At 54.6% G+C, this 27,308-nt stretch overlaps 1 protein-coding gene across 1 annotated transcript in view; it reads right to left on the bottom strand.

Moving 5' to 3' along the window:
- Nucleotides 1-10,749, bottom strand: part of TCERG1L (transcription elongation regulator 1 like) — a 142,465-nt gene extending 131,716 nt beyond the window's left edge. The window contains exons 1-3 of the mRNA XM_075534820.1: nt 10,411-10,749; nt 8,291-8,437; nt 7,140-7,320 (exon numbers count right to left, since the gene is read on the bottom strand). Of these exons, the coding sequence (XP_075390935.1) occupies nt 7,140-7,320; nt 8,291-8,437; nt 10,411-10,749 (667 nt within the window). The remainder of the gene's footprint in view (nt 1-7,139; nt 7,321-8,290; nt 8,438-10,410) is intronic.
- Nucleotides 10,750-27,308: the final 16,559 nt, after the last annotated feature.

Raw genomic sequence — 27,308 nt, forward strand, 5'->3', positions numbered from 1 at the left:
CAGTGACAACAAAGGACACCTTTGTACTTCTAGGTCCGTGCGCATCTCTTTTTACCTGGGTCCATCGTCAGGTGAACAATTGCTTCCAGCTCCGTGGATCTGGTTCTCCCATTCCCCGTGGCACTGATGTCCACCCGGCCTTTCCTCCTCCTTCTCTTTGGCCTTTGCAGGACGGCTTCCGCTCTCTGTTCCTGTTCCTGGGATCAATTGTTGGCTTCAGAACCCCCTTCTCGCCTGCTGTCACTCTCTCAGTGTGGCCTCACCCACTGGGGTTCTGCTTTAGCTGCACCCCGTCCTATGCTTGTTTTCCGTTCCACCCGGCTGACAGCATTTTCCCATTGCCTTTCACCCTCGTGTTCCTGGGGAGGGAGAAGTTGGATTTCCAGGTTCTTTGGAGAGTCTTGGAGTATTTTTCCGTTATTGATTTCCAGCTTCACCCTACTGTGGCTAGGGAACTTAATTTTGTGTCATTTCAATCTGTGGGCTTGGTAGAGGTCTGTGTCACAGTCCTGAATGTGATCTGCTTGGGAAAATGCCAACCAGGTCCACTGGAAACACGCATCTTCAATCATCGCTGGGTGGGGTGTCTAGCAACGTCCACTTGGCCAAGTTGGTGGCACTCAAATGTAATCCCTGACCATCCTGATGGGCACTCTGTCTCCTTGGTCACCTGAGAGAGGTGGAACCAAGCCGCCAACGTCCTGGTGGCCAGTGTGTTTCTCTGATCCATCCATCACTTTCTCTGTCATATATTCTGAAGTTCATTTATCAAATGAAAACCCCGTATGGTTGTTGAGACCTTTTCCACGAACTGTCTCTTAAGGACCGTGAACTCCAATGTCCCTTCTTATCCCTGGCAATTCTTCCTTTCTGGATTTCGGTGCGCCAAACACCTGTACAAGAAGCCCCGGTGGCACCACTGTGGGCTGGACACTGGGCCCTAACTGTAAGGCCAGCAGCTCAAACCCACCCCTCGGGAGAAAGAGGAGGCTGGCCGTGCCCATGAAGATCCACAGCCTAGGGGACCCCGTGCAGGGCGGTCAGAGCAGGGACCAAGCAGTGCAGCAGATCACTACGGATACAGCCGCTGCCATGGGCCTGCTCTGCGTCACCATCGGTGGCTCACCCTCCACAGGTCTCTGCAGGAGCCCTGATGGCATCATGGTTACGCATTGAGCTACTAACCACAAGGTCGCCAGTTTGAAAGCACCAGCTGCTCTGCGGGAGAGACGTGAGACTTGCCGTCCCTGTAAAGAGCTACAGTCTTGGAAACCCACCAGGGGCAGTTCTACCCTGTCCTACATAGGGCCGCTGAGTCAGCATCGACTCAAGGGCAGTGAGGGTTTTTGAGTTTTGTATCTTTATAGGCATCTTAGTGGCATAGGGGGTAGGTGCTGCTCTGCCAACTACAAGGTCAACAGTTCAAACCCACCAGCAGCTCCTCGGGAGAAAGAAGAGACTCTCTACTCCTGTAAAAAGTTACAGTCTCATAGCAGTCTCAGGGCAGTTCTAGTCTGGCTCCTACAGGCTTGTCAGGAGTCAGAATTTGACTTGACGGCCATGCATTTGTGGGTGTGTTTGTAGATCTTCATGTTAAAAGACACCCTACAGCTTTTCCAGCCGAGAGCAGAAGCAGGGCTCTGATCGGGGGAAGGCTGATGTGCCCTAGCGTTACACCAGGCTCTAGTCCCCAGCTGTAGGCCCTGCTTTGGCCTGGCTGGCCATAGGTGAATGGCCATGCTGTCTCCACTGCTTGGTACCCTGGGTTTGAGAAGACAACTTTCTTCTAGAAAATGCTCGAAGGCATGTCAGTTCTCATCCTTCACAGTCCTCTGAGAAGACACCCCCTTTCCCGAGGGACATCGGCCCACATGGGCACTGCCACCACCTGGTCAGCCTCCGGCCTACCTTGGGTAGCTTCGGGGCCACTGAGTCCTGCGTGGGAGTGGGGGTGGGGGGACAATGCTGAGGGAGGAGAGGCAGTGGGTGACACCTGCCCTAACCTGAACCCTGTCTCTGGAGGAGGGAGGGGACAGGCAACACAGCCCCGCCCCTGCTAGCCCCAGTGCAGCAGGACACAGGGGAGGGAAGAAGCTGCTGACTGCCCAGCCTGTCTGACACTGAGTCAGTCCCTGAGTCCTGGAAATAAATGTGTCCTCCACTTGGCCCAGTCACACGATAGTTAGGGACACTCCTGTCTGGAGCCGCGATATTATTGGTCAGCTTTCCAAGTCCGCCACCTGTCTGTGCCTGTCTGCTTCTTGAGGAGCCTGCAGCCAGGAGCTGCTCCATGTGTGAGGAGGGGGTGGTCCACCCTTTGTGCTGGGGGGGCTGCAGAGCATCCCTGGACCTGCCCACAGCATGACCCCGCCAGCTGCTTGTCCCTCCACACCACGTCCACTGGGTGCTGGTGGCTGCTGCACCTCAGCTCAGGTTTCTGGGAGCTCGTCTGCCATGGAGGGTCCTGTAGGAGTCCCCTTCCCTCTTCCCACCTCAGTGTCCTCCTGCTGACTGATCAGGTCCCAGCAGCCTGCTGTGATTGATCCAGGTGCCATCCTGCCACTTGGATGATGGGAGCACATGCCCCCGCCTTCTGTGGGGCTGTCCACAGATGGGGCTGCACCCCCATCCCCGAGCAGACCCTGCACCTAGGCCCTGTGCAGGGAAGGGGACCAGCCCTGATGTGTGGCTCCATGCTCAGCAGCCACCTTGGGCCTCAGAGCGGGGTTTCCAGGGACAGACTCCGGGCCTTTCTTCTTCCAAGGAGCCTGGGGGAAGGGTTCGGACTGAGCAAGTTCAGTTAGTGGTTACGTGCTCAAGGCAGGACGACCCAGCGACTGCTGGGGGAGTGATGAAAGATGATCAGCACTGACCACCGCCTCCACACCAGAGCAGGGCCATCTGCCGGTGAGTGCTGAGCCCAACCTGATGCCACCGTCACCTTTGTGAGCGGCCTCTCCCAGGTGCCCAGAGCATCAGCGCTGCGTTTTCCCAATACCCATTTCACGTCACAGGATGACACCATCTGAGACTCTTTCCGCGGACTTCATTCTCAACCCCCAGCAGGAGAGGGGTGACACCGTGACGCTAGCACATGACAGCTTCCCGGGAGCCACTGGAGGAACACCTGCTCGCACACTCGAGAAGCTGGTGTCCTTTCAGGACAGCCGATCAGACCCAGCCTCTGCCACATGGCCGGTGTGCTCCCAGGACTGCAAACAGTGGAACCCGAATCCGAAGGGGGGAGTTTGCATGAGAGCTAACGCTGTGAACGCTTGGTTTGTAGAAGGCCACGGGTGACAGTGGAAGCGCAAAATCCATTTGCAGGATCTGCACACGGACTTAGTCTCCCGGCGAAACCCCTCCCATCATAGGTAAGGGGCGTGGCTAGCCCTGCTGTCAGATAGCATTGTAAAGTCGCTTATGACAGAAGTAGTTAGGCTACAACGTGAACTCGTATCATTTGAGCTCCCTTTTGGCCCATTTAAAAGTGTTCCCGTTATACAAAAGAAGAGGTACGGGGAGTACACTCTGACCCCAGGGCCTGGCTGCCACACAAAAGTGGACTGTCGCCGATGCAGTCAGGCTAGACCCTAGCACCCTGTCATTTGCTCTTCCCCGTGATCCACTTAAATTTGTTCTCATTTTTAATATGTCCTGCTTTCTTATCGATTGAGTTTTTATCTGTTTTACTTTGTTATTGATATCAATTTTCGTGTTTAATGTTTTCTGCATAGGAAACCCAGGATAGGCAGATCTAGAAAAGCACTCACTGGATCGATGGGCCCTTGGGGTCTGGAGGGGAGGCTGAAGAGCAACGGACAGCTAATAACAACGAGGACAAGAGTGAAGAAACCATTATGAAAGTGATTTATACACGAATTATGCACCAATAAAACTGTTGGGGGAAGAAATAAAACAACCAAGCCACTGCTGGCGAGTGCATGCCAACTCAGAGCGAGCCTACAGGGCGGCACCGAGCAGTTCCCTGGGCCCCCCGAGCCTGTCCGCTTTTGGAGAGCAGACAGACTGCTGTGTCTTCCTCCCCCAGGGTCAACAGTTGCTTTGAACCAGTGCCCTGTGAGTTTGCAGCCCAGCCCTCAGCCCACTGTGCATCCTGGGTGCCTCTGCTTCAGGATTTAAAGCTGACACCAACATCGTGGCCACACAAGCGCCGCCCCTCGTTGCTACGTGAACACACCGCCTACCCCACAGAAGGCTGCTTCTTGGCAGTCGGCGGCTCCTTGTGGCACAGAGTCATTGCAAAGGGCCAGCACGACCCCCTTTCTGAACACAACGCCTAAGAACAGGACTGCTAGCTGAATCAAATGGTTGAGATTGGGACATGGACTAGGACATCATGCTGCGTCAAGTCGAAGGTTAGCAAAAGAGAAGACCCTCAACGAGACGGACTGACCCAGGAGCTACCACGATGGGCTGCGACACGGGAACACCGTGAGGATGGGCAGGACAAGGTGAGTGGGCACCGACTCCACAGCTCCTAGCAACAATGTATCCCTGGGAATCCTGTGCATAAGATGCTCCACAGGAGCGCTATTCCGAGTTCCATGCAGTAAGACGGGAGCAGGGTGTCCTGGTTTTTAACTGGCGGCTAGTTTATCCTGCCTCCAATCTTTGCCTGTCCCCCTCTGGCTCTCTAATCAGCAGTTGGCAGCACACATGCTGATAAGCCATGATGACACCACAGCTGCTGACCTGTGACCTGATGCTCTGGGAAGGTCACCACCTAGGTTAGGTGGGGGCAGTGCTCCTCTGTCCCACAGGCTCACGGGGTCACTGTGAGCCCAACAGCCACTCACAGTCCCCACCGTCCACCACAACCACATGCACACACCCCAGCAAGCCCCCCAGGGCACTCAGACATCCCAGCAATGGTCATCCCGACTTCTCAGAGCTGCTCATTTCCGGCGGCTCTGACATTTATCAAGAAGCAGATTTTCCATGAGGCAAACTGGAAGTCCACCTCTGGAGACAAGGGGCTTTCAGTGCTTGGCTGACCCTGAAGGAAGTGTCAGTGTCCCCAAACCACAAGAGGTAAAGCCTCCCTCCCAGGCCCCAGGCCTCATACCCTGCGCTCCTTGAGTCAGGGAAAAGACAAAGAAGAGAAGCAGGGGGTTGACAAATGGCAGCCCCCAGTGCTGGCGTAGGGGATGAAGCCATGGGCTTCTAACCACCAAGTCTGCAGTTTGAGCCCACCTGACTCCTTTCCGCCAAGAAAGACCATGCTGTCTCCACCCATCAAGCCTGACCACCTCAGAAACTCACAGAGGCAGTTCTGTGCTGTCCTACGTGGTTGCTATGCATCAGCAATGCGGAAGAGAGAGCGCGCGCGCTACAGTGTCGGAAACCCACAGGGACCAGCCGACCCCATCCTAAGAGTTGCTGTGAACCAGAAAGAACCCAACTGCAGTGAGGCTGTGGTTGTTGGTGGGTTTGAGGGCTTTGCGGCGGGAGGCCAGGGTCAAGTGGAGGAGCCTGGTGGTGTGCTGGGCTACACGTGGGGCTGCTAACCACAGACTCAGCAGTTCAAACCCACCGGCCGCTCCTCAGGAGAAAGATGAGGCTTTCTGCTCTGTTAAGAGTTACAGTCTCAGAAGACCACGGGAATCAACTCATTGGCAGTGAATGGAGTCAGGATAAAAGGTGGCCTGCGACGTGAATAAGGTGGCCTCCTTATCGTATCCTTCAGCACAGAATAGGCAAAAAGGTAAACCTTAGATGAAAAAAGTGCTTTAAAGCAAGTATTAAAGATTTACCATGCCAAAGTAAGGTATACCAACTCCTATATGCCAGAAAGCAGATAGGAAGTCATCATAAGCTTCCCCAGCTAAAGTGATATCTAGCATTTTAATAGCCAGCATTCCCTAAGAAGAAGATTAAGCCATGCTGGGAAACGTCTGCATGATACTCACCTCCTGGGAGCAAGAGGGGAGTTCTCCCAAAGCCCACGGGAGCACATGGGCCGGTCTCGTGACGTTGGACACAAGGTGTTCTGATGGCTGAGAGACAGCCCCGGCCAGAGTGTGAGGGGATTCCAGCCCCAGCGCTGCCCTCAGACGTGGCCCCATCCTGTCACCCACACCTCGGGTGGTCCTTTCTAGTCATCGGGGGCACACTCACCCCAGTGGACCCGGCTTATAAGCACGTGCCTGTGTGACACCCACTCTGCTCTAATTAATCAGTGGTGCACAAGTATGAGGACAGAAGGCAAATTTCAGCCAGGAATCATTAGGTTCTACTAAAACACAACACACACATAACATAGCCGGGGTGTTCTTTGTAACTGATTGCTAACCCAGAGTCGCAGCAAACCAGTCAGGGAGGTGAGACCAGAAAAGAAGACAAACAGGTGCCCTGCCCAGCATCATATCACCTGGGAACCGCGCCTGATGACTGAATTTCCCAGACACGTATTGAGACAAGCCAGGTCACTATGAAATTACGGGGAGATAATGAAATTCTGAAGTCATAAAGGTCCCATAATGGAAGGTGTTGCAAGATCATTTTGGCACGGGCAGCATTTGCTTCTGTAATATGATTGTGATTTTAAGAAATCAATTTAAAAATTCATAAGATGGCTTTATCCTCCTGTTGTTAGGTAGGTTTATTATGCCATCTTTCACCAGAAGATTGTTCCGTGTGTGTCGGCTGGAGTATTCTTCCAAATCACCAGAATCCAAAGATAGAATCAAACCACCCTGCAACCAGGAAGCCATGTGAGCTCCCACAGAGCCGGTGCTTGGACTGGAGAACCCCACTGTACAAGCCTCTCCCGCACCAGCAACCCGGGTGAGTTAAATGAGCAGCTAGCACCCTTTGAGAAGTCACAGCAGAAAACACGCTGCAATTGGAATGGAGAACGCTGGCGCCGCAGGGCTGAGGCAGTCCTCTCTACCTGCGGTCATCTGAAAAGAGTCTCCTCCAGACGGACAGCGAAGACGTGGCTCAAGACCCAGTATCCCCGTCAACATAATCCTGCCCCCAAAGGAAACACAGTCTACTGAAAGAACTGCTTTGTTGACACGGAAAATCTCATTTTCTTATCGAAAACCCACTTTCGGTGAACAGTCACAGAGGAAAAAATATACATTGGCACCACCGGTTAGCTGGCCACCCACCTGGGACAGGCCGAGGAGCAAGCACCACGGCAGGAAGATGTCTGGCCACCGGGGGCTGCCGGGCCAGAGTCAGCGCGACGTGATCGGCCAGCCAGTGAGGCTTCTCCTGAGCATGGAACAATCTGCATTCCTCGGGATGTATCCATGCCGAGTCCAGAGCAAAGGGATTGTTGAAAACGATCTGTCCAAAATCAAAGTAAGCACCACATTTTAGGCAAGGCACACGGGGACAGTAGCCCTGCAATGGCATGTCTTCTCTTGAACCGGTCCCAGAGTGTGCCAGCTTCCTAAGTGGGAACTCCGTACCATCACTCTATGATAGAAAGAAATAAAGACCCCTGGACCCTTGTTCCCAATCATCTAATCATTCTGCTGTCGCACACGGTCTTGAACCATGAGGAGACCAGTGGCGTAGTGCTTAATGTGCTGGTTGGGAACTCCCAAGCTGCTCCCTGGGAGAAAGATGCAGCTGCCTGCTCCTGGGGAGATGTACAGCCTGGGACACCCTCGGGACTAGCAGTTCCCCTCTGTCCTGTAGAGGTCACTGTGCTGGGAGTCCAAGCCGATTCAATAGCCATCTGTTGGTTTGTCTTCAAACATGCACATAACAGATGGAAGAATCAGACCAATGAGGTCACTAGCAAGTTGTAGGGGAAAATCAACTAGTCCTTGCTTTCATTTCCAACAGAGCCCAGTGCAGCCAGTCCATCTGGGTTCCAAAGGCAAGATAAACCATCAGAAAGATGGAAATGCAGATAGACAATTACCAAAAAATTAATAATAATAAAAAAATCCTCACTGGAAAAATTTAATTGTCCTTACCTAAAGCATAAGGCTAGACCCTTGGTCCATGGCTACAGATTTAAAAACTGAACATTCTAAAATCAAGAGTTTTTTGAAGACCCCGATCTGGAAGCCGAAGCACTGAACATCACTCTGTACCCTCCGCCTCCTGTAAGCTAACACACAACGCTCCTGCTGAGGGCTGGTGCGTCTGAGCCATCCACCTCCTTCTGAGACAGCCTCACCCTACACCTAGAGGCCGAGTCTCTTCCAGTGAGAAACTGCACCGAGTGTTCTGTTGTCATGGAAATAGCCAACAACTAATTATTAAGACCCCATCAATTCCATTAAATCATGTGTAGTTTTACCTTGCAGTTGGGTATCCTTTTGTCTCTCCAAGTTTTTCCAACGGGAGCTGGCAGAGCAGATGGGAAGACGTGGGGGAACATGGGTAGCCGCTCCACCGCGGAAGAGGGGGACAGTCCTATGACCGGGGTGTGGGCACCCAGCAGCCACTGTAACCCAGAGAGAGGGGGGGAGGCGTGTTAGCCCGCACCAGCTGGCTCTGCTCTGTGCCAACGCGCCCGGGCTGACCCTTTCCAGGGGAATGTTTACACAGGCACTTCTGATCACATAGGATAATTCCCTCTTTCCCTGATCAAGAAAATCTCTACCTGTTCACAAATCAAAGGAAATGGGAGGGAAAGTTTTCACAGCTGAGTCGTGACAAAGCATTAGCTATTCTCCAACCCTGAGATGCGAGTGGGAAGCCCCGAGCACCGGGTATGGTTGCTTAGCTGTGCTTTCCTGCCATGGAGGGAGGAGGAGACATCACTGTGGGACGGCGAGCCAGTCGCTCCTGACAATTTCTGAGCCCTTTTCAAGAGCATGAGGGTATATACATCCTACAACGTGCCGTTAGCCCCCCTCCCCCCTTACCGGTTTTAAACACAAATGCTTAGCCCATAATCTCAAAATCAAAATAACTAAGGAGTTGAGATTCACAGCAGTCTGGGGATTAGCAATGCCAACAGAGGCCATGTCAGAGAAAAGGCAGGCCAGGCCTGTGTGGAAACTGAACCTGGGGTGCTCAGAATGGAGCTCAAACCCTGAGAAGCAGGCTCACAGGCGGAGGCAGCCTCCCTCCCGAAGGGCACAGGTGACATCCTCCACAGGCTGAAGGAGTTAATGAGGTGTGGCCCTCAGGGCTCTGGAACCCCTCCCTGTCCACTTCGTTTGAAATCAGACATGCCTTTCGTTATTTGTTCATGTTTGGTTTTCCTTTGGCATACAACTATTATCCTGACTCGAACAATGTGAACCCCAAATAAGCAACATCAAAATAATTAAAGTATGAATACAAAGTTTTCTGGGGAAGGCACTCTCTGTCTTGCTCTCTGCCTTTCTCTGTCTGTCTCTTAATTCACACTAGGAAAGGGGAGGGGAAATGCAGTTCTTTCTACACGGAGGAAGGGGGTGGGGGATGTCTTTCCTGGACGTGAGGCACCTCTAGTGGCTGCTGCGCGCTATAACAAGCTCAGGCCCGCGCGAGGTTGACTCGGTACGCGGACATGAACCGCAGCGCACGCGGGAACGAGGCGCCACAGACGCGGGCCGTGCCGCCGCACTCCAAATGAGGAGTTACAGGAGAGATAGGGAAGTTTCCCTGTCTCAGAAATGCTCAAAAGATGGTAGAAGCGTGGGACTCGTCAGATCCCGAGTGCTAACCTGATGCTCATTTAAATATGCTAATAACCAACGTTAGCAATCCCTGGAAGGAATGTTCCCCATTTAAACACATCTGCATATTAGATGGAAGCCCCTATCCTGCCGGAGCCGAATGCCGCCTCCTGCACCGTCCCTTCGTAAGAGGCTCCGGCACCCGCATTTTTCTGCGTCTCGTGACTGTTTCCATTGCAGGCGCGATGTGGCCGGACGCTGGGTGCAGAAAGGCTTCCCCACCCCGTCCCCCACCCAGGATGGAAGGCAGGGTCCCCGCTGGCTCCCGGCCGGCCAGGCTTTCCGCGGCATTGGCACTGTAGTGCCGAGCCGGTCTCCAGATGGGAGGGAAGCACTAGATCGGAATCCCAGATCGGTATCGATTCCAGGCTCGCTCGCGGCTCAAGTCGGGCAAGGACTGCGAAAGTATTAACTTCTCGGCGCCAGGCAGCCAGCCAGTGCGCGGCCGCCACGGTCGGCTCTCGACTTCAGCACCGCGCGCTGGACAGCGACCTCGGGCCCCCACCCAGCAACTTGGTGCCGCTGGAGCCCAGGGGCTCAGGGTCGCCCGGCCCCGCCGCCGCCGCTGACCGGGAACACCGGCCAGAGATGCGGCACAAACGGCCCGGCGACGAACCGGACGGCGACGGCTGAACTTCGGTGCCCACAAGGAGCGACCGTGCTGCGCCCGGCCTCCGGGAGCCCGCGACCCCGGGGGAACGGCTCCGGGGGAGGCGCGCGGGGCGGCCGGACCGGGGGGGACGGTTACCTGCGCGGGCAGCCAGGGCGGTGGGAGGACGCCGGCGGCAGCGGCGGGGTCGGGCGGCGGCGGCGGCAGCGGCAGCAGCGGCAGCTGAGACTCAGGGGGCGCGGGCCAGGCGGGCGGCGGCAGCAGCGGCGCGGCGGGGACGCGGGCGGCGGGCAGCAGCAGGGCGGGGGGCGCGGCCCCGGGGCCCAGCCGGAGCAGCCCCGCCGCTCCGGGGCCCAGCCATAGCCAGGGCGGCGGCGGCGGCGGCGGGTCCGCGCTCATGGGCCCGGGGACAGGCGGCCGCCGCCGGAGCTGCTGCTGCTGCCGCCGCCGCCTCTGGAGCCGGGTGCCCGTCAGCATCGTGCTCCGCGCGGGCGGCGGCGGGCGGCCGGGGGCGGGCGGGCCGGGCTGCGGGCGGGCGGCGCGGGCTCCGGAGCCAACTCGCTGCGCGCCGCTTGCCCCGCCCCGCCCGCGCCCCTCCTCCCGCCGCCGCCGCCGCCCGGGCCCGCGCCGCCCCCAGCCCGCCCCAGGGCCCCGGCGAGGGCGTGCGGGGACCGGCCGCGCAAGGACCCTGCCTCAGAAGCCCCCACCCCGCTTGCCTCCGAGACCCCAGACCCAATTCTGAGACTCAGAGCCCCCTGCCCGCACCCCCACCCCAAACCCTTGATGCCAGACCTGGACCAGGACCCTGGATCCCGGACCCCGGACCCTAGCTCCAAGACCCTGGACCTTGAACTCTGGACCCCACACCCCGAATCCGGGACCCTGGACCCCGGATCACGAAACCCAAACTATGGACCCCTAAGCATGCACCTGTGACCGCTGACCCAGACCCCAGAACGCGATCTCCAGACCCCAAACCGTGGACCCCAGTCCCTACACCCCAGATCCCTCGTCCCTGGGCCGCAAACCCTACTCCAGACCTTGGACCCACACCCCGGACCTTCCCACTGCAGACCCTAGACCCCTGACCCAGGATCTCAGATCGCAGACCTTGGACCCTTGGGTGGGGCGCAGGGCAGAAGACTGGGAAAGATTGAAGGTGTGGAGCAGGCCTGGGCTAGGAGGTGCCAGACAGTTTGGGCCCCATAAGGGCAAGTTGGCCTGGCACTATCCCAACCTCCTGATGGGTCCCTGGTGCGCTGAAATGGAGCAGGGGGCACCTGTGCTGCGATTCTGTGCCTAGATTCCCTGCCCAGACCCTGGGTCCGACCCAAGAACACGTACCAGGTCGCAGCCTCCGGACATTTGCACAGGACGCGGGCGCCCAGTGTGTTCAGGATTCTCTGACCCAAAGGCCCACTTTCCACTACCCCTGGCGCTAGAGACCTCTGAGCCACCCGCTGCTCCCTGGAGGCTGGGGTCACGCCCCTTACAGGACCTTGGGGCCCCAGCAGCTCAGAGCCTGTCTGGCAGCCTTACCAGCAGTCACCGCCAGACGGCGCTCGGCCAAGCCACTACTGGCTGGGGACCTGGGCAAAGGGTCCCTCTGACGCTGGCCACCGTCCCCTCCAGATCATCCCGTGCGCACTGCGCCGGGTTAGTGCCCCTCTGGAGCCATCACAATGGGTCCCAGTAGAGACGCAGGGGCCCGTGGCTAACAAACCCTTCCAATATCCAAGCCTTGACCCAGTCCCGCAAGGGCAGCGCCTGGCGGCCTCTCAGAGGCTACAGGGGGCCTTGGCCACCGCAGCAGAAGGGGGAGGGGCAGAAAGTCCGTCATGGCACCACAGACACCCCCCCCCCCCGCAGACCCTCAAACCTCTAAGTCGCTCCATTCCTCCCATCTTTGCGACGTGGCTGTGGGATGGGGCATACGCTCATTTACATAGCTGGCAGCCCCCTAATTTCCCTCCGTGCAAACCAATTTTCAATTAGCAAGTTTCTCTCTTTGATGCAAAAGTGCTGGCAAGATGTTTTTTCTCACCTCACATCAGAAAATCGCAACCCAGAGCCTGCTACTATCTGCCTTCTGCCCTAATTCATGCGCTTTCATCTTCCCAGTGGGTGCCTGGGTGGGTGGCAGAAACTAGCGTTTGTGGGGAGGGTTGCCACGGCCCCTGTGTAGACAGGACCCCTCAGAAGGCAGCAGCAATGCCCGGCAGAAAATCTGCCCTGCGTACCCCCACCCTCACTCCTGGGAAAACAGGAGGGACTCTGGGTCCCTGAGGGAAAGTCTGGCCCCACCCCCACAGGGTTTTGTCCTGGGCATCCCCTCCCTTCCATTACAGCCTTGGGCCTCAGACTCCCTGGGCTGATCACTGACTATGAACAGAGACAAAATCCCAGGGACACCTCCCTCCACTCGACAGCGCAGGGTGCACTCCTCTGCTGTCTCCAGCCCCCAGTTAGAGTCTACTCCTGTGTTCCTGCGCTCTGAACACCCCCTTGCGCACAGCTCTGAGCAAAGCTCTGAGGACAACCTGCAGAACCCAAACCCAGGGAAGTTTCCATCCATCCATCCATCAGTAGCTGTGCACAGCGATGGCCTCCCTGGCCCACGCCTGTCTCAGTGCCTCCCCTCACCCCACAACCCCTCACAGACACCCATGTCAACAGCGCTGACCAGGTCTCGGTGTTGAGCGAGGAGGGAGCCAGGCTAGATCCAGGGGGCACACAGGTAAGTGGAGGCACCTGCGCCTTGAGGGCAGAATTCACAAGCCACCCCTGAGCCCAGGCTTCTGTGCTGCTAAAGGCAAGTCTGTGCGTGGTCAGGGGCACACAGCTACACAGCTGCACCCCAAGGCTCCGGCCTTCCGCTTCCGTTTCAAGGCAGTGAGAAGGATTTTATACAGCATCTAGTTCCTAGCCATCCCAACCGATAAAACCCACCTGTGACCTGAGGTCACTCAGGAGATGCCTGCAGCTGCATCCAGCAAGGGCCGGACTTACTGTTCCTTGAGAGGACCCCTCCCATGAGCCACCCCACCCCACCCCCGCCTGTGCAGCTGGGCCAGCCTCATCATTATTTCTCAGGGGATATGATGCTCCCAGAAATAACACTTGCTGAGCGAACATGGTTTTTTCCTTTTCCGTCATTTTATTTTGACTTTTTAAGTGGACTCTGATGTTGAGAAAGAAAGACCACTTCCCAGGCCTGTAGCATCTGCAGAAAGTCCGGGAACAGGCAGGGCATGGTCTTGTAGGCATGGTCCACCTGCAGCCCCTCTGCAAAGTGGACACTGCTCGCCCAACACCTCCCCCCGCCCCCCCCCCAACCACACACTCACAATTTGCCACCAAAGACCAGGCCCTGGAGGAATGCCGGGAACAGCTGTCACCTTGTTTTGGAGGGAGGACTGGCATCCCAACCCCCGCCCCGGCAAGAGGGGAGAAGAGGAGTGGAGCCATCCTGGAGTGAGCTTAGCTTGGGGCCTGGAGGCTGAGCAGGGACAAGAGAGGGTCTCAGGGCCATGGGAACCTTGAGGAACACCCCCACCGCTGTCTCCACGCCACTGCCCAAACCCCTTCTGGGGTGCAGAGGTTCCTTCCTGTGGGATGACCCGATTTTCTGCTGCCCTGGGGTGACAGAGGCCACAGACATGGGGGGCAGCCAAGAACAGAACAGGTTGGCGGGACCAGCTAACCACAACCAGAGGCCACAGATATGTGGGGACCCCGGGGTGCAGAGAAGGTAGCAAGCTGAGCAGAAGCCCGTGGCTGGCAGCCCCCATGGGGTAAAACACTGCCGTGCTCTTACCTACAGGCAGGGACCCCCACCCTGGCAGAAGAGCCCAAGCTGCTCCTGGGAAAGGTGGGGATACCTGTAGGGTCTCTGCCCAGACCTTCGGGGACTCAGGGAGGGACGCTCCAGGTCCTGAGGCAGGGCCTCTTTCAGGGGGCACCCAGGTTCAGTTTGACCAATGGTGTGTCTGGGGGTGTTGTAGGTGACCCGTCAGGAAGTGAGGCTCCTGCAGGAGAGAAATCCAAACCAGTACCTAGAACACAGGGTCAGCCACGGTGAGCCCCAACAGAATGATGGTGAGGGAGGCGCAGGACCAGGCGGTGTTTGGTTCTGTTGTGCACGGGTCTCTGTTAGTCGGAACGGAATCACATCACGGCCCCTAACAGACACAGATGCCCATGCTGAACACGTGATGCCGTGGGTCAAGCGTGATAGCAATACGGCCACCCGGGCAGCAGTAGCGGGACCTACACCTTGACCTTCTGAGTCAGGAGGAGCTGGAGAGACCAGAGGCACACTCAGGGAAGACCAATGTCACATGAGGAACACCTGCCAGACAAGGACCCCAGCAGAGAGGGAGGAACACAGGAGGGACAGACACAGCCAAGGCTGATTCTGGAGCCTTCAGAATGGAGAGAGCCAGTGTCTGTCCTCTGGAGATGCCTCCTTGGTGGCCTTCCCACCGAAGCAGCAGGAGATAGGGACACCGACCCAAGGGACTGCCTCTGGGGCCCAGCTTCCTCGGAGGCCGTGCCGGGATCTCCCTGTTCCCCACGCAGGTCCTGGCCATGCCCTGCTCCCCACACCTTTGACCAGCAGCCCATGCTCCTGCAGGGTTCCGGGTCACCTGAGACCACCTCCCAGGGGACCACGGCTTCCTTGAGAGGAGTGGGGCAGAGCCAAGCAGTGCTCGCTGCCCCAGGGCGGGCTTCGTCTTTTCACCTTGATGCCGCACTGGTCACAACAGCTCCTGTGTTTTCGTCCCCACATCTCAAACTTCAGCAATTCTGTGCATTCAGCAAATCTGCCCACTTAACCTTTCCTCTGACTTTTCCAAGTCCTTAATGACGGCACTGAAACCGTGTGCTGTGGGACCCATCCCTGGGGCATCTGGCATCTGACCTTCTTCCATGTTCCCAATCAGAGAGGGCAAGCACCTCCCTCATGCCAGACACTCAGCAGGAAGAGAAGGATATGGAGCTGGAGTCAAGGGCCCAGTGTGGGGTGCGTCTGCTGCCGGGTCCTGGCTTCTGGCCACAGCGCCCTCTGCTCTCGGACCTCCCAGCTGCTGGAAGTCAGAGTGATGGTGGGCATTTCTGGGCATGAGTACACCCCAGGATGGTGATAAGCCCACAGGCAGGTGAGGAGCAGTGGCCAAGGCCCCAGCCCTACAGCGGGGTCAATCTGAGGGATGCTGTGCGTCCTGAGGCACGGTTTCTTCAGGGGGGCACCCAAATTCCGTTTGACCTAAGGTGAGTCCGGGGGTGTCGTAGGTGACCCGTCAGGCAGTGAGGCTCCAGAGGCCAGTACCTGCTCTGGTGGTGCTGTGAGTTAGGTGGGCTCACTAACCCACAAGGTTGCCAATTCAAACCCCCCAGCTCTTCCAAGAGAGAAGGATGTTCAGCCCTCCAAAAGTCAACTCAGAGTCACTGTGAGCGTAGATGACCCCAGGGCAATGGGTTTGGGGGCTGGGGTCACTCTCAGGCCCCGGGGAGCAAACCAGTGCGTGTCTTGAGGCCTATTCACACAGCAGGTAGTGCCCAGAGACCAGGTTACAAGCTGGCACAGAAGCAGGGACCTTATGTGTGGGGAACAGGGTGGTCCCACTAGGCATTGTGAACAGTTATACGGGGCTCCGGGCATCAGGCCCACCTTCAGGTGTTAGGTATCAGGCCCAGGTTGTAGTGTAGGTGTGCCATGGCCTGTCAGTGTGAGGAAGTGACGACCCGCAGCTGAGAGTGGACACGATCAGGTGCTCATGAGAGAGAGCAGACCAGCATCCAGCGAGGGTCAGGATCAGGGTCAGAGTCAGAAGAGACTCATTAATTCCGAGCCAAGCTCTGGGGTGAGGCAGCTGCAGGCTGAATACAGATGTGCTATTTAGCATTGTGTTTGTTGGTTAGTACTGCTGTCAATGTGTGGTTTGAGTATATGTGACACTACCCCCTTGTGAACTGCTCTGGGATGGGTTCTTTTCTCGTCTGTTTTCTGGGAAAGTTCGTATAGGATTCTCGTCCATTGTTCTTTGAATGTCTGATATAATCTCCAGTGATATTATCTGGGCCTGGAAATTTCTTTGGGGAGGAGAGGATTTAAAGTTATATATTCAATTTCCTTAATGAGAATCCAAACCAACCCAACTCCACTGTCATTGCATCCATTTCATATAAGGGTGACTCTACAGGATGGAGTAGAGCATCTCCGTAGGATTTCTGGAATTACTTTAGAGTATTTTTAGAGTATTAAAAAGTATTTTAGAGTGTTACTTTGAGGACTAAGGTGCCCTTGACCCAAGCCATTGGGGTTTTTCATGGACTCATATGCATATGAAAGTTTCACATTGAGTAAGGAAGACCGTAGAAGAATCGATGCATGTGAATTGTGGTGCTGGAGGAGAATATTGAAAGTACCACGGGCTGCTAAAAGGACAAATGGATCTGTCTTAGATGAAGTAAGGCCGGAGTGCTCCTTGGAGGCAAGACTCTGTCTTACATGCCGTGGACAAGCGGTCAGGAGAGACCAGTCCCCGGAAAAGGATGCCATGCTTGGTGCAGTGGAGGAGCAGAGAAGGAGGGGAAGGTGCTCAGGGAGGTGGATCAGCACCGTGGCTGTGACCATGGGCTCAGCCATAGGAACAGCTGTGAGGGAGCAGGGTCGTGTGGCATTGTGTTCATCTGTGCATAAGTTGGCTGTGGGTCGGAACCGACAGCACAGCACCCCAACAGCAGCAGACAAAGGGAAGCATGCCACCTCACCTTGCTCCCTGGGATCTGAGGGTAGGCTTGAACCTCTCAGCTTTTATTAGCAGACCGGTGCTTAATCCACTATGGCACCAAGGCCCCCAGAAAAGCTACAGTATTGTTTAAATCGTCATTTTTTCATGCTCAGTCAGCTGCTGCGGTTTGTGTGTCTCAAACACTCAGTCCAGCTCCTCTGAGCGGTCCTTTATGCACCCACGCACGTGGTTGTCAGTACTAGTCCCTGAGCGCCCTTTTGCTGTCTGCAGGGTCTGGAGTGATGTTGCAGTCCTGACGTGGCTATTTTGTATCTTCTCTCTTTGTTCTCTGTCAGTCTTGTTCCCAGTTTCTCCGTGTTAATGATCTTCTCGCAGAGCCAGTTCTTTGTTCCACTGATATTTCTCTATTATTTTCTCTTTTCAACTTTATTGATCACTGCTCTGATCTATGTCGTGGCCTTCTGGTTCCAGGATTTGGATTTATTTTACTCCTTCCTATCTCGATTCTTTGGATGGAAATTTGAATTATTCATCCGAGTTTTGTCTCTTTGTGTGTTTAAATTTGATTCTAACTACAATATTAGCTAAGTATCAAAAATTGATGTATTTTATTTGTATTCACTTAACTATATTTTATTAATTCCTCTTGAGATTCCTTCATGACCCATGGAATATTTAAATGGAAGGTGCTCATTTCTGTGTGCACGGGCATTGTTGCTTGCGCATTTGTTTGCTTGCTTGTTTGTTTTGTCTTTCTGCTGTTGGTTTCTGGTTTGATTCCATTGCAGTTGAAGAACACACTGTATGATTCCGATTATTTTGAAGGTGTGAGTTGTGTCTCATGGCCAGGATATGATTCATCCTGGTACATGTCCACAGGCATTCGCCACGAGGGCCTGTTCAACTGTCGTTGGCGTCAACAACAGTACAAATATTGATTAGACGGTTTTGTATACATATTGATTAGACCTTTTGGTAGATGACCGAGTTGTTTTGTGTAGCTGCTTTTATGTCTAGCTGTTTTATCAACTGTTGAGAGGAAGTGATTGGAATCCCTGCACATGTTGAAACTTGTGATTTGCTTATCTCTCCTTTCAGTCCCATCAGGTTTTGGTCCGTGTATTTCGCAGCTCTGTCCTTCAGCACGCGCATGGACAGCGGCTCTGTCTTCTGGGTGGGTTGGCCCTTGGATCGCTAGATCATGTCCTCTCTCTGCCCACATTCTTAGTTCTGAAGTCAGTCATGCTTCTTTTAGCTTCTGTGTTGCATGAGACCGTCCTGGGCTTGATAGGATATTTGGCAGCAGCTGCGCAGGCTATCTACACACTAGATGCCGATAGCACCCTGTGATGTGTAATCCTCAAAAACTGTCTCTAGACCTTGCCAGGCATGCTCAGAGGGGACAGCACCTCACTGCCCCCACAAAGACAGGACACAGAGCAAGCATCTTCCTGAAGATTGGAGACAAGGCCCAGTAGCTACTGGCCATGCTCCCATGTTCTCTTCAGAGATGCCTGTGCGCAGGAGCAACTCGGCCCACTTTAATACCCTCCTGACCTTAACACGGTACCTTCGTCGCTCACCCCCCCCCCCATGTCCCTGCCAGGTGGCTTGAATGCCCTCTGCCACCAGCATGTCAAATACCAGCAGCTCAGTCCTGATGGACCCGTTCCAGGGAGCTTCCAGACCATGACGGCTGCACCCAGCTGGTGTTTCAATGATGAGACAGAAATGCCTTGGAGCAGTCAAGTGAGGGCCACACTACCCACCAATTCCTGGTCCTTGGAACCAGGATGCTGTGACTAAGCTCCAGTATCGGCCATGGTCAGGGAGGGGAAGGGGCAAGGGCTGGGCTTGAAACTCTGTTGTCTAAATTGGCTGTGGTGAGGGAGGGCCTGGGCTCTGACCCTGACACTGGTATTGGCCATGAAGAAGAAGGGGCTGGCTTGGGGGCTCTGACACTGGCATTGGTCATGGAGAAGGGGCTGGGTTGGGGGCTCCAGCACACCCACACTCAGAAATAGCTGGCGGTGGTGGTGGGCGGCGATGTCTCTGCTCCTGGGGGCCACTGGGCTGCAGATGTACTCTCTGGTGAACTGCACTCCCCGGAAAGGAAAATTCTCCCTCCCCTGGTAGAAGAGCGTCGCGTGAAGTGGCAATCAGTCACCCCAAATGCCACTCCTGTTCTTTCACTCCAACTTGACCTTCTGTGGGAAAAAGCTTTCAAAAGCCATATTTGGAGATGGATGAATTCCACTCCAAGAATAATTCCACTTTTACTATCAAGTGGCAAGGGACTTTTAAATAACATCAGTCATGCGAATGCTGATAGCCACTAGGAGCCATTTATGAAACACCTATGAATAAAAGATGCGAAGGCAGCCGCTTCTTACCTGGGCCCCGCAGAAGACTGTGAGGAGTGAGAGGAGCCCCCGTCAAGAAGTCTGGACCCCTTTCTAATGACAGCCACAGGCTGACCACTCACTTGTGTGGGCCCTGGGAGCAGGCCCATGGCCATGGAGACCCCTCAAAGCAGGTCCTCCCGACAGAAAAAGATGGACCCAGAACACAGCCATGCTGGTGGCCATGTCTCGTGGACAGCAGCGCCACAGAATTACTGTCGAAGGACCCTGCTCGGTCCGCAGTGGCCCTGGGAGCCCCAAAGAGACACTGATGGGAAAGCCACCACATTTGTCGGAAGGTCACAGAGAGCTCCCAGTGGACACGAGCTGCACCACGCCGAGGTTCCTGTAGCCGAGCTCCCGCCCCCCTGGACAGACAGGCGCACCATGCAAGTGCAGAAGGGGCTTGCACAAAGGGCAGTAAGGGAAGTTGGGCCCCCTGAGCTGGGAAGTCACGGAGCTGGAGAGAAGTCCAAGGAGGGCGAGCGTGATGTCCAGCACAGCAGGAAATGTGGGCAGTCTCTGCAAAGGCTCTTGGAGATGGCTTCCTACAGTGGACCCTCTCCTTCTGGGCCCCAGTCACTCCCCACATATGCCAGCATGTCGGATTTGGGTTGAGCCTTGGCTGTTTCTTGACGTGGAAGGTGCTGCTCTGGTGCAGGGGTCTCTCCATCTCTGAGACCCCTCCTCTCGGTGAACATCCCCTCTATGCAGAGGTCTCTTCATCTCTGAGACCCCTCCTCTTAGTGGACCCCCATGCAGGAGTCTCTCCATCTCTGAGACCCCCTCCTCTCAGTGAACACCCCCCCGTGCAGGGGTCTCTCCATCTCTGAGACCCTTTCTCTCGGTGGACCCCCCTCCATGCAGAGGTCTCTGTCTCTGAGACACCTCTCCTCCATGGCCCTGCCTTTGCAGTGGACCCCTTCTTGAACACCCAAGCATGCCTGCTCACTGTCTTCCCCTGCTGAGAATGCCATGTCACACTGACTGTGACACTGCCACCACTCCAAAAGTGGAGTGTCCTGGGGCTCTGAGGGTTCTCGCAGTGCCTGGCGTGTCTCAGGCATGCACGTGAGCACCAGGTGGGTAAAAATGAGCACATGGAGCATGGGGTGAGTGGCCGTAGCCATTCAATTGGCACCCTTGCCACCCAGACATAAATAACTACAGCAGACAAACAGGACACCAAACCTCTGAAACGGCAACTTCACCACCGGACCGTCCCCCTTGAAGGCCCCCCACCTATGTACAAAACCCTCTCTTCCAACCAAGCAGCTGCTGTCTGCCGCGGGAATACCTGACAGAGGAGACACCAAAGCCAAAGGCACCTCCCTGGGCTGCCCTGAGGGGGCGATTGGGAGGAGTGGAAGGTGTGAGATCCACCCATCTGGTGCATGGCCAGCTCCCGAAACCAAGCCTCTGTCCCTGTGCCGATGCGGGGGGCCATACTCGCTGCCAGGGACCCGCTTTTCTGGAGGTATTAATTACCACCGGCCCACACACTCGCTTTCACCACTCCCCACAAACTGCCCAGATGGTGCTGTCGTGCAGAACCGCCTCACCGGGGACACTTGGTGGCTGGTGGTGAGAGTTATTTAGAAGATGCTCTGGGGGTGGGAGGTGGGCTGCAAAGACTGTGAAAAGTGAGCGTGTACCTGGCTCCCTGTCATGTTCACACTCAGAGCTGGCCACCACGCAGTGGCCGGCCCACCTTGGTAAATGCATGTGGGCTTGAAAGCTTCCAAAGCGAGCAGCCCCGCCCCTTCCGCCTCTCTCTTGTCTTCAGTGATGGCTCTGCTTCCTCTTGTCTCCCTGCTCTCTGCACAGATGCCCTGGTCTAAAGCCTCCCTTTCCCCTCAGTGCACCCTCGGGGGGATGGGCACCGCGAGCCTCTGGAGAACATGCCAGAGAACGTGGGCGCGGGGCTCGGAGTCCACCTCCAGTGTCTTTGTGCTGGTCCAGGAGGAGGACACGGAATGCCTCAGACTCTGTCTCCAGGACAACAGGAGGTCTGCCCAGCATTGTGCCCACACTGCTGGCGGGACATCGGCAAAGAGGGCACGGCCAGATCCATTGCTCCAGAGTCCGCTGTGACTCTGGTGGCCCCAGGGGTGTCAGCGCAGTGCTGGGACCCACGTGCTTAGTGAGCAGCCTCTGGGGGACTCAAAGCCCCAAACTTTCAGTTAGCCAGCGGTCCCAAGGGGACTGCTTGAGGAAAGAGTGGAAGCCCAGTTCATATCCATCTTCAAAGGGGCCCTAAGCACTCCGTGCTCCCAGCCTTCAGGGCTATGGAAGTGGACTACATCCCCCAAATGTAAGGGAGCCAGGGAACTGAGACTGCCTCTTTCTCTTCCCTGGCCCCCCTCCGTGGATGTCTGTGGCAGGTTATTCTCTCTACAGGCGCGCAGACTATAGATGCACCAGGGTTAAGGTCGTTCTAAGGCACAGAAGATTGGCGGAAGTCTTATCGGCAGTTGATTGGACGGAGGACGCCACCACCTGTCTGGCTGCCAGTGAGGAGGACTTGAAGCCCTTACTGATGAAGACCAAAGGTCCCAGCCTTCAGTATGGGTGACCCCTGAACACAGAGGAAGCAGAAATCCTCGCCTCTGGACCAGTAAGCAGAAGCGTGACTGATGTTGCCAGAGGATTTCATTTTATCTGGATCCACAAACAAAGTCTTGGGTCCACAGTAAAGGTCAAGAAATCAAACAGCGGATTACACTGGGGAAACCTGCAGCAAAAAGACCTCTTTAACGTGTTAAAAAGTCAAGCTGTCAATTTGAGGACCAAGGTGCACCGGACCCAAGCCACGGTCTTTTCCATCCCCTCCTGTGCCTGAGAATGCCGGAGGATGAATAAGAAGGACCGTGAAAGAACGAACAAATCCATCCCGGAAGAAGGGAGCCAGGATACCCCTCGGAAGCCAGGGCGGGAGATGTTGGAGCATCAGGAGAGATGAGTCCTTGGACAGGGACATCGCCTTTGGTCAAGTACAGGGTCAGTGAAAAGGAGCGTGGCAGTTACATAAGTCCATGTCCACGTGATAAATAAGTGTAGGGGGAGAGTCTAGCCTGTCAATCAGACCACAGCCTGATGATGTCTCCAGGTGGGAGTGGCCTCCTCTCAAGGATTCTGGGAACTTCCTCTCATTCTCCCTGGAGGAGGGCCACGTACTCTCTCTGCTTCACCTTCCTGTTGAGGAGACACACTCAGGAGCTGGAGGAGCCACACGGAGATGTTTCCACCGCCACTGGGCTCTGCTCTCCTGTGAGTTAGAGGTGCCTGCTCTAGACTTCAGCCAGAACACAACTTAGCAGACTGTGATGCTGTGGTTGCAAGATGCCGCCGAGCGTCTTCTGGAGGGGGAGGGGGGTGCTCTACGAGGATAAGTACTTCCCTGTCGTCACTAAGTAATGTTTCACTGTATACACTTGCTCAGCACCCTCGGGGATGGGCTTCCAGCCCTTCTGGTGTTAGGCAACAATGCAAACGCGTAGCTCTGCTCTGAGCGGGAGCAGCCCGTCGGCCTCAGTGGACTTGAGTGGTTGGTAGGTGCTATGGTAAGTGCACATTGAACTTGGTAAGAAGCGGCCAGACTGTTTCCCAAGGAGGTTGAGCCACGTTGAATCTCCCCGGCCACTGCATGCTATTGTGCAGTTCTGCCCTCATTCATCTGTGTTGCCCTCAGCAGCAGCCCCCATGTTGCAGCGGGTTAAGTGGCTGCTAACTGAGCAGTCGATGTTTCTAACCCACTCACCGCCCCACTGAAGAAAGACGAGGCCATGGACTTGGGAGAGATCGACACGGGAAGTTTGCTCTCCCCGGGAGGTCCCCTAGGCGCGAGTCAGCAGGGCAGCAGTGGACTTGTGTGAAGGCTTTTCTCGTTGGTTTAGAGGCATCTCTGATCGACCCTGGAAGCTCCGGTTGCACAGCGGGTTCCCAGCGAGCTGCTAGCTGCAGGGTCAGAAGTTCGGCCCCAACAGCCGCTCCTCGAGAGGAAGAGGAGGTTCTCTGCTCTCGTAAAGAGCTCCGGTTTTCACTGTCCTGAAGCGACTGTGAGTCGGCACTGAGTGGATGGGGGGCGTCTGGTCTCCACCGATGGCTTGCGTCCTCCATGGACTGACTGGCCGCTTGCGTTCAAGATGTCAGGCCTCTCTTGAAGCCTTCTGTCAGGATTTTGGAGTTCAATTTTGGAGCAAATTTCAGCAGCATACAATCTGCATACAATATGATACTCTTATTGTCAGTGCACAGTCAGTCAACATACGCAAAATAACACGGAGTGCGTTGACGTGTCTGAACCTTGAATCTATGCGTGTCTGCTTGGGATGATTGGTGGTCTTGATTTGAGCTGTAGGAGTTATTTACACACTTCTGAGGCAGAATTCTGTCGATGCATGAACTGTGGGTACTTGCTTCCTGTGTGGGATGCATTCTGATTTTTCATCTGGTGTCTTTCGGCGAGCACAAGTTCTGAATTTAATGAAATTCAGCAGAACAGTGTTCTTCTAGGCTCATGTCTTCTGTGTTCCAGTAAGCGCATGGCCATTCCAAGGTTGCAAGGATTTTTCTTATGATTCTATCCTCCATATATATTTTTAATTTCGTCTTCATTTTATTTGTATATCTGTTTTGTAGTAATGTCTGCACAGATATTTTGTCCATTTTAAAAACTGGGTTATGTTTTGTGTTAGTCTGGGTACATTAGAGAAACAAATCCACAGAAACTCATGTATAGAGAGAGTTTTATATAAAGGGTAAGTGCACATCAAGAAAACATCCCAACCCAGTACTGTTCAAGCCCACAAGCCCAACATTAACCCATTGACCCATATGTCCGACACCAATCCACAAAGTCCTCCTCTATCTCACAAAACAGACACAATGACATCAACTGTAGGAGGAGAGCTGAGTCAGCGAGCATGTAAGCATCTCAGTACTGGCAGGGGTCTCCACACGGCTGCTCCAACTCCCAGGGCTGCATCAGGGTAGGTCCATGCGGCTTCTCCTCAGGGATATCTTGCAGGAAGTAAGCCTTGCCAGCTGAAGCAGGGACCTGGCTAAGGCAGCTGCACCCTGGTCCGACCATCTGAAAGCAAGAGACCCGAGAACTAGAAAGGCGAGACTCACCGAGCCATTGATCTCTCCGCCCTTCAATTAACCCCACATGTGTTTATCGGCCAGGTTGGCACAATAAGCTTTAGCTCTCTCACTTGTCTTCTTTGTGTTGCTTTTCTGTTTGTTCGTGCTTTGGTTATTGAGTTTGGGATTTGCCGATGCCTCGCAGGGTGGCCTCTCCAGGGAAGAGGAATCACGACTGTTCAGTGTCATTAGACATTCTGTGGAAACATGGTTTCTAACACCCACAGAGCAGTCCACGGTCTCCGGGTTCGCCTCCCTGCTAACGTTCACGGAGTGGCGGGCAGTCTGCGCTACACCACACTGCCGGCTCCCCGCAGATTGTTAGAACTAGCTCCCCGAAGATCCCTGTGCATCTTCCTGGGTCAGGGGAATCCAGCACTCAGGCCCAGGTGGAATCGGTTCGTCTCCCCTCATGTTCATGGGCTGCAATCACTTTCAAAATCCTCTCAACCTGTTTGGCCCATGTGCCAGGTCTTTGTAAGTCTGATGGGCAGAGCTTGGGTTCCTCAGGAGGCTAAGTCTTTTTTTTTTTTTTTTTAGGTAGTATTTATTTATTTATTTTTAAACAATTTATTAGGGGCTCATACAACTCTTATCACAATCCATACATATACATACATCAATTGTATAAAGCACATCCATACATTCCCTGCCCCAATCATTCTCAAAGCATTTGCTCTCCACTTAAGCCCTTTGCATCAGGTCCTCTTTTTTTTTTCCCCTCATTTTTTAAAGGTATTTATTAACCAGAGGTGACATGGTGTGCCTGGTCCCCTTGCCATTGATTTCATGGTGTAAGTCCCTTTAGTTTCCCGAACCTTCCCGGACAGAGAAGTGTCTTCCCACCATTGTTGTGCTCACCTTAGGTGTCCACACCCAGATCAATTCCCCTCTGCGAAGACAGATGCTGTGTTACTGCCCTGTCCACTCTCTCATCCTGCCTTCCCCTCCGTGGGAAGCCTAGTGGACCTGCGCACTTGGAAACACAATACTGCTATTGCATTTGTAAATAAAGCAAACCTTCTATACCTACACACTTCTAAATAAGGTCATGTTAATGCATTGGCAAATAAGATAAGTCTGGTATACTTACATACTTATAAATATGACCCTCGTGTACTGGTAACAAGGGTATGTCTATTCGACTTGTGTATGTAGTAAGTCTTGTGTGTTTAGAATATGATGGACGGAATATACAGAGTCACTCTACCAAAAAGAATTGGTCAGTGTTCAACTATTTCAAGAGACAACGTATGACATAGAACCAACGGCACTGAAGGCAGAAACTCTGAAAGTTACAATCAAAGCCTTAGCCCAAAGCAAGGGCCCAGGCATTGATGGAAGACCCATTGAAATGTTTCACCTGCTGATGCAGATCTGAAAGAAATCGCTGGTCTGTGCCAAGCCATTTACCTGGCCAACCAGCAAGAAGAGATCCAGATGTGTGCTCATTCCACAGGAAGATGACCGGAAGAATGTGGAAACATCACACAGTACCATTAATCTCACATGCAAGGTAAGCGTTGCTGAGGATAATTCAAAACCGCTTACAGCGGCACATTGACAAGGAGCTGCCAGAAATTCCAGCTGGATTCTGAAAAGGACATAGCCGGAGGGATGCCGTGGCTGATATCCAATGGGCGCTGGTTAAATATGCAGAGAACACCACAGAGATGATGCCTTGTGTCCCGTTGACTATGCAGAGGTGTTTGTGTGGATCATGACCAACTGTAGATAACACTGAGAAGAACAGGAATTCCAAAACACTTCACTGGGCTCATGAAGAACCTGCACAAGGACCAGGAGGTCATAGCTTGAACAGAAGGGCATACGGCTCGGTTTGGAAATCATGTGTCAGGGTTGTGTCTTTACTCTCCATTCATTCCGTCTGTGTGCTGAGCAAAGGCTCCAAGAAGGGCTCCTCTATGAAAAAGCACGTGGACTGGAGGCAGGACCGCTAACTTGTGATGTCCAGATGACACAATTTTGCTTGCTGACAAGGACTCAAACCCTAGCTGAGGACAATCAAAGAGCGTGGCCTGAATCAGCTCAATGAAAGACAATCAGACTGTCCGCTCCGGGACCCACGGGCAGCATTGCGAGAAACGGAGAGCGGATGGGCATTGCAAAGGGTTTCATTTTGCTTGGATCCTCAATCAATATTCATAGAAGCAACAATCAAGAAAGGAGACATGCATGGCATTAGGTAAATCTGCTGCCAAGACCTCTTGCCCTTACATCAGAGTGAGGATGCCGCCTTGAGAGTGCTGTCTGACCCGAGTCAGGATGCTTTCAGTCCCCTCCCATGCATCGGAAAGTTGGACATGAAAAGAGAAGATGGAAGAAGAATGGATGTTCTCAGACTCCTGAGAGTGCCAGAGCTGCCAGGACAAGCCCATCTGTCTTGGAAGAAGTGCACCCAGGACGTTCCTTAGAGGGAGGCTGGCGAGGCCCTGTCTCCCTGTCCAGGAGAGTAGTCCCAGGAGAAGGACACAGGCTGGTAAAATGGAAGAGCACAAGCGGAGGACGTTCCAGGAGAGGGCCGGACCAGTGACTCCAATGTAACCACTGCGGGGACATCTCGGGACCAGGCTGTGTTTTGTTCTGTTGGTAATGGAGTCGCTATGAATCTGGGCTGGCTGGGCAAGACCCCACCATGGCAAAAGAACACTTACACACCTGTTAATACGGCAGGGGCCATATGTTGTCCTTGTTGTCGGTGGCCGTCAAG

This window comes from Tenrec ecaudatus, chromosome 16 (genome assembly GCF_050624435.1).
Source record: "Tenrec ecaudatus isolate mTenEca1 chromosome 16, mTenEca1.hap1, whole genome shotgun sequence".
Classification (NCBI taxonomy): Eukaryota; Metazoa; Chordata; class Mammalia; order Afrosoricida; family Tenrecidae; genus Tenrec; species Tenrec ecaudatus.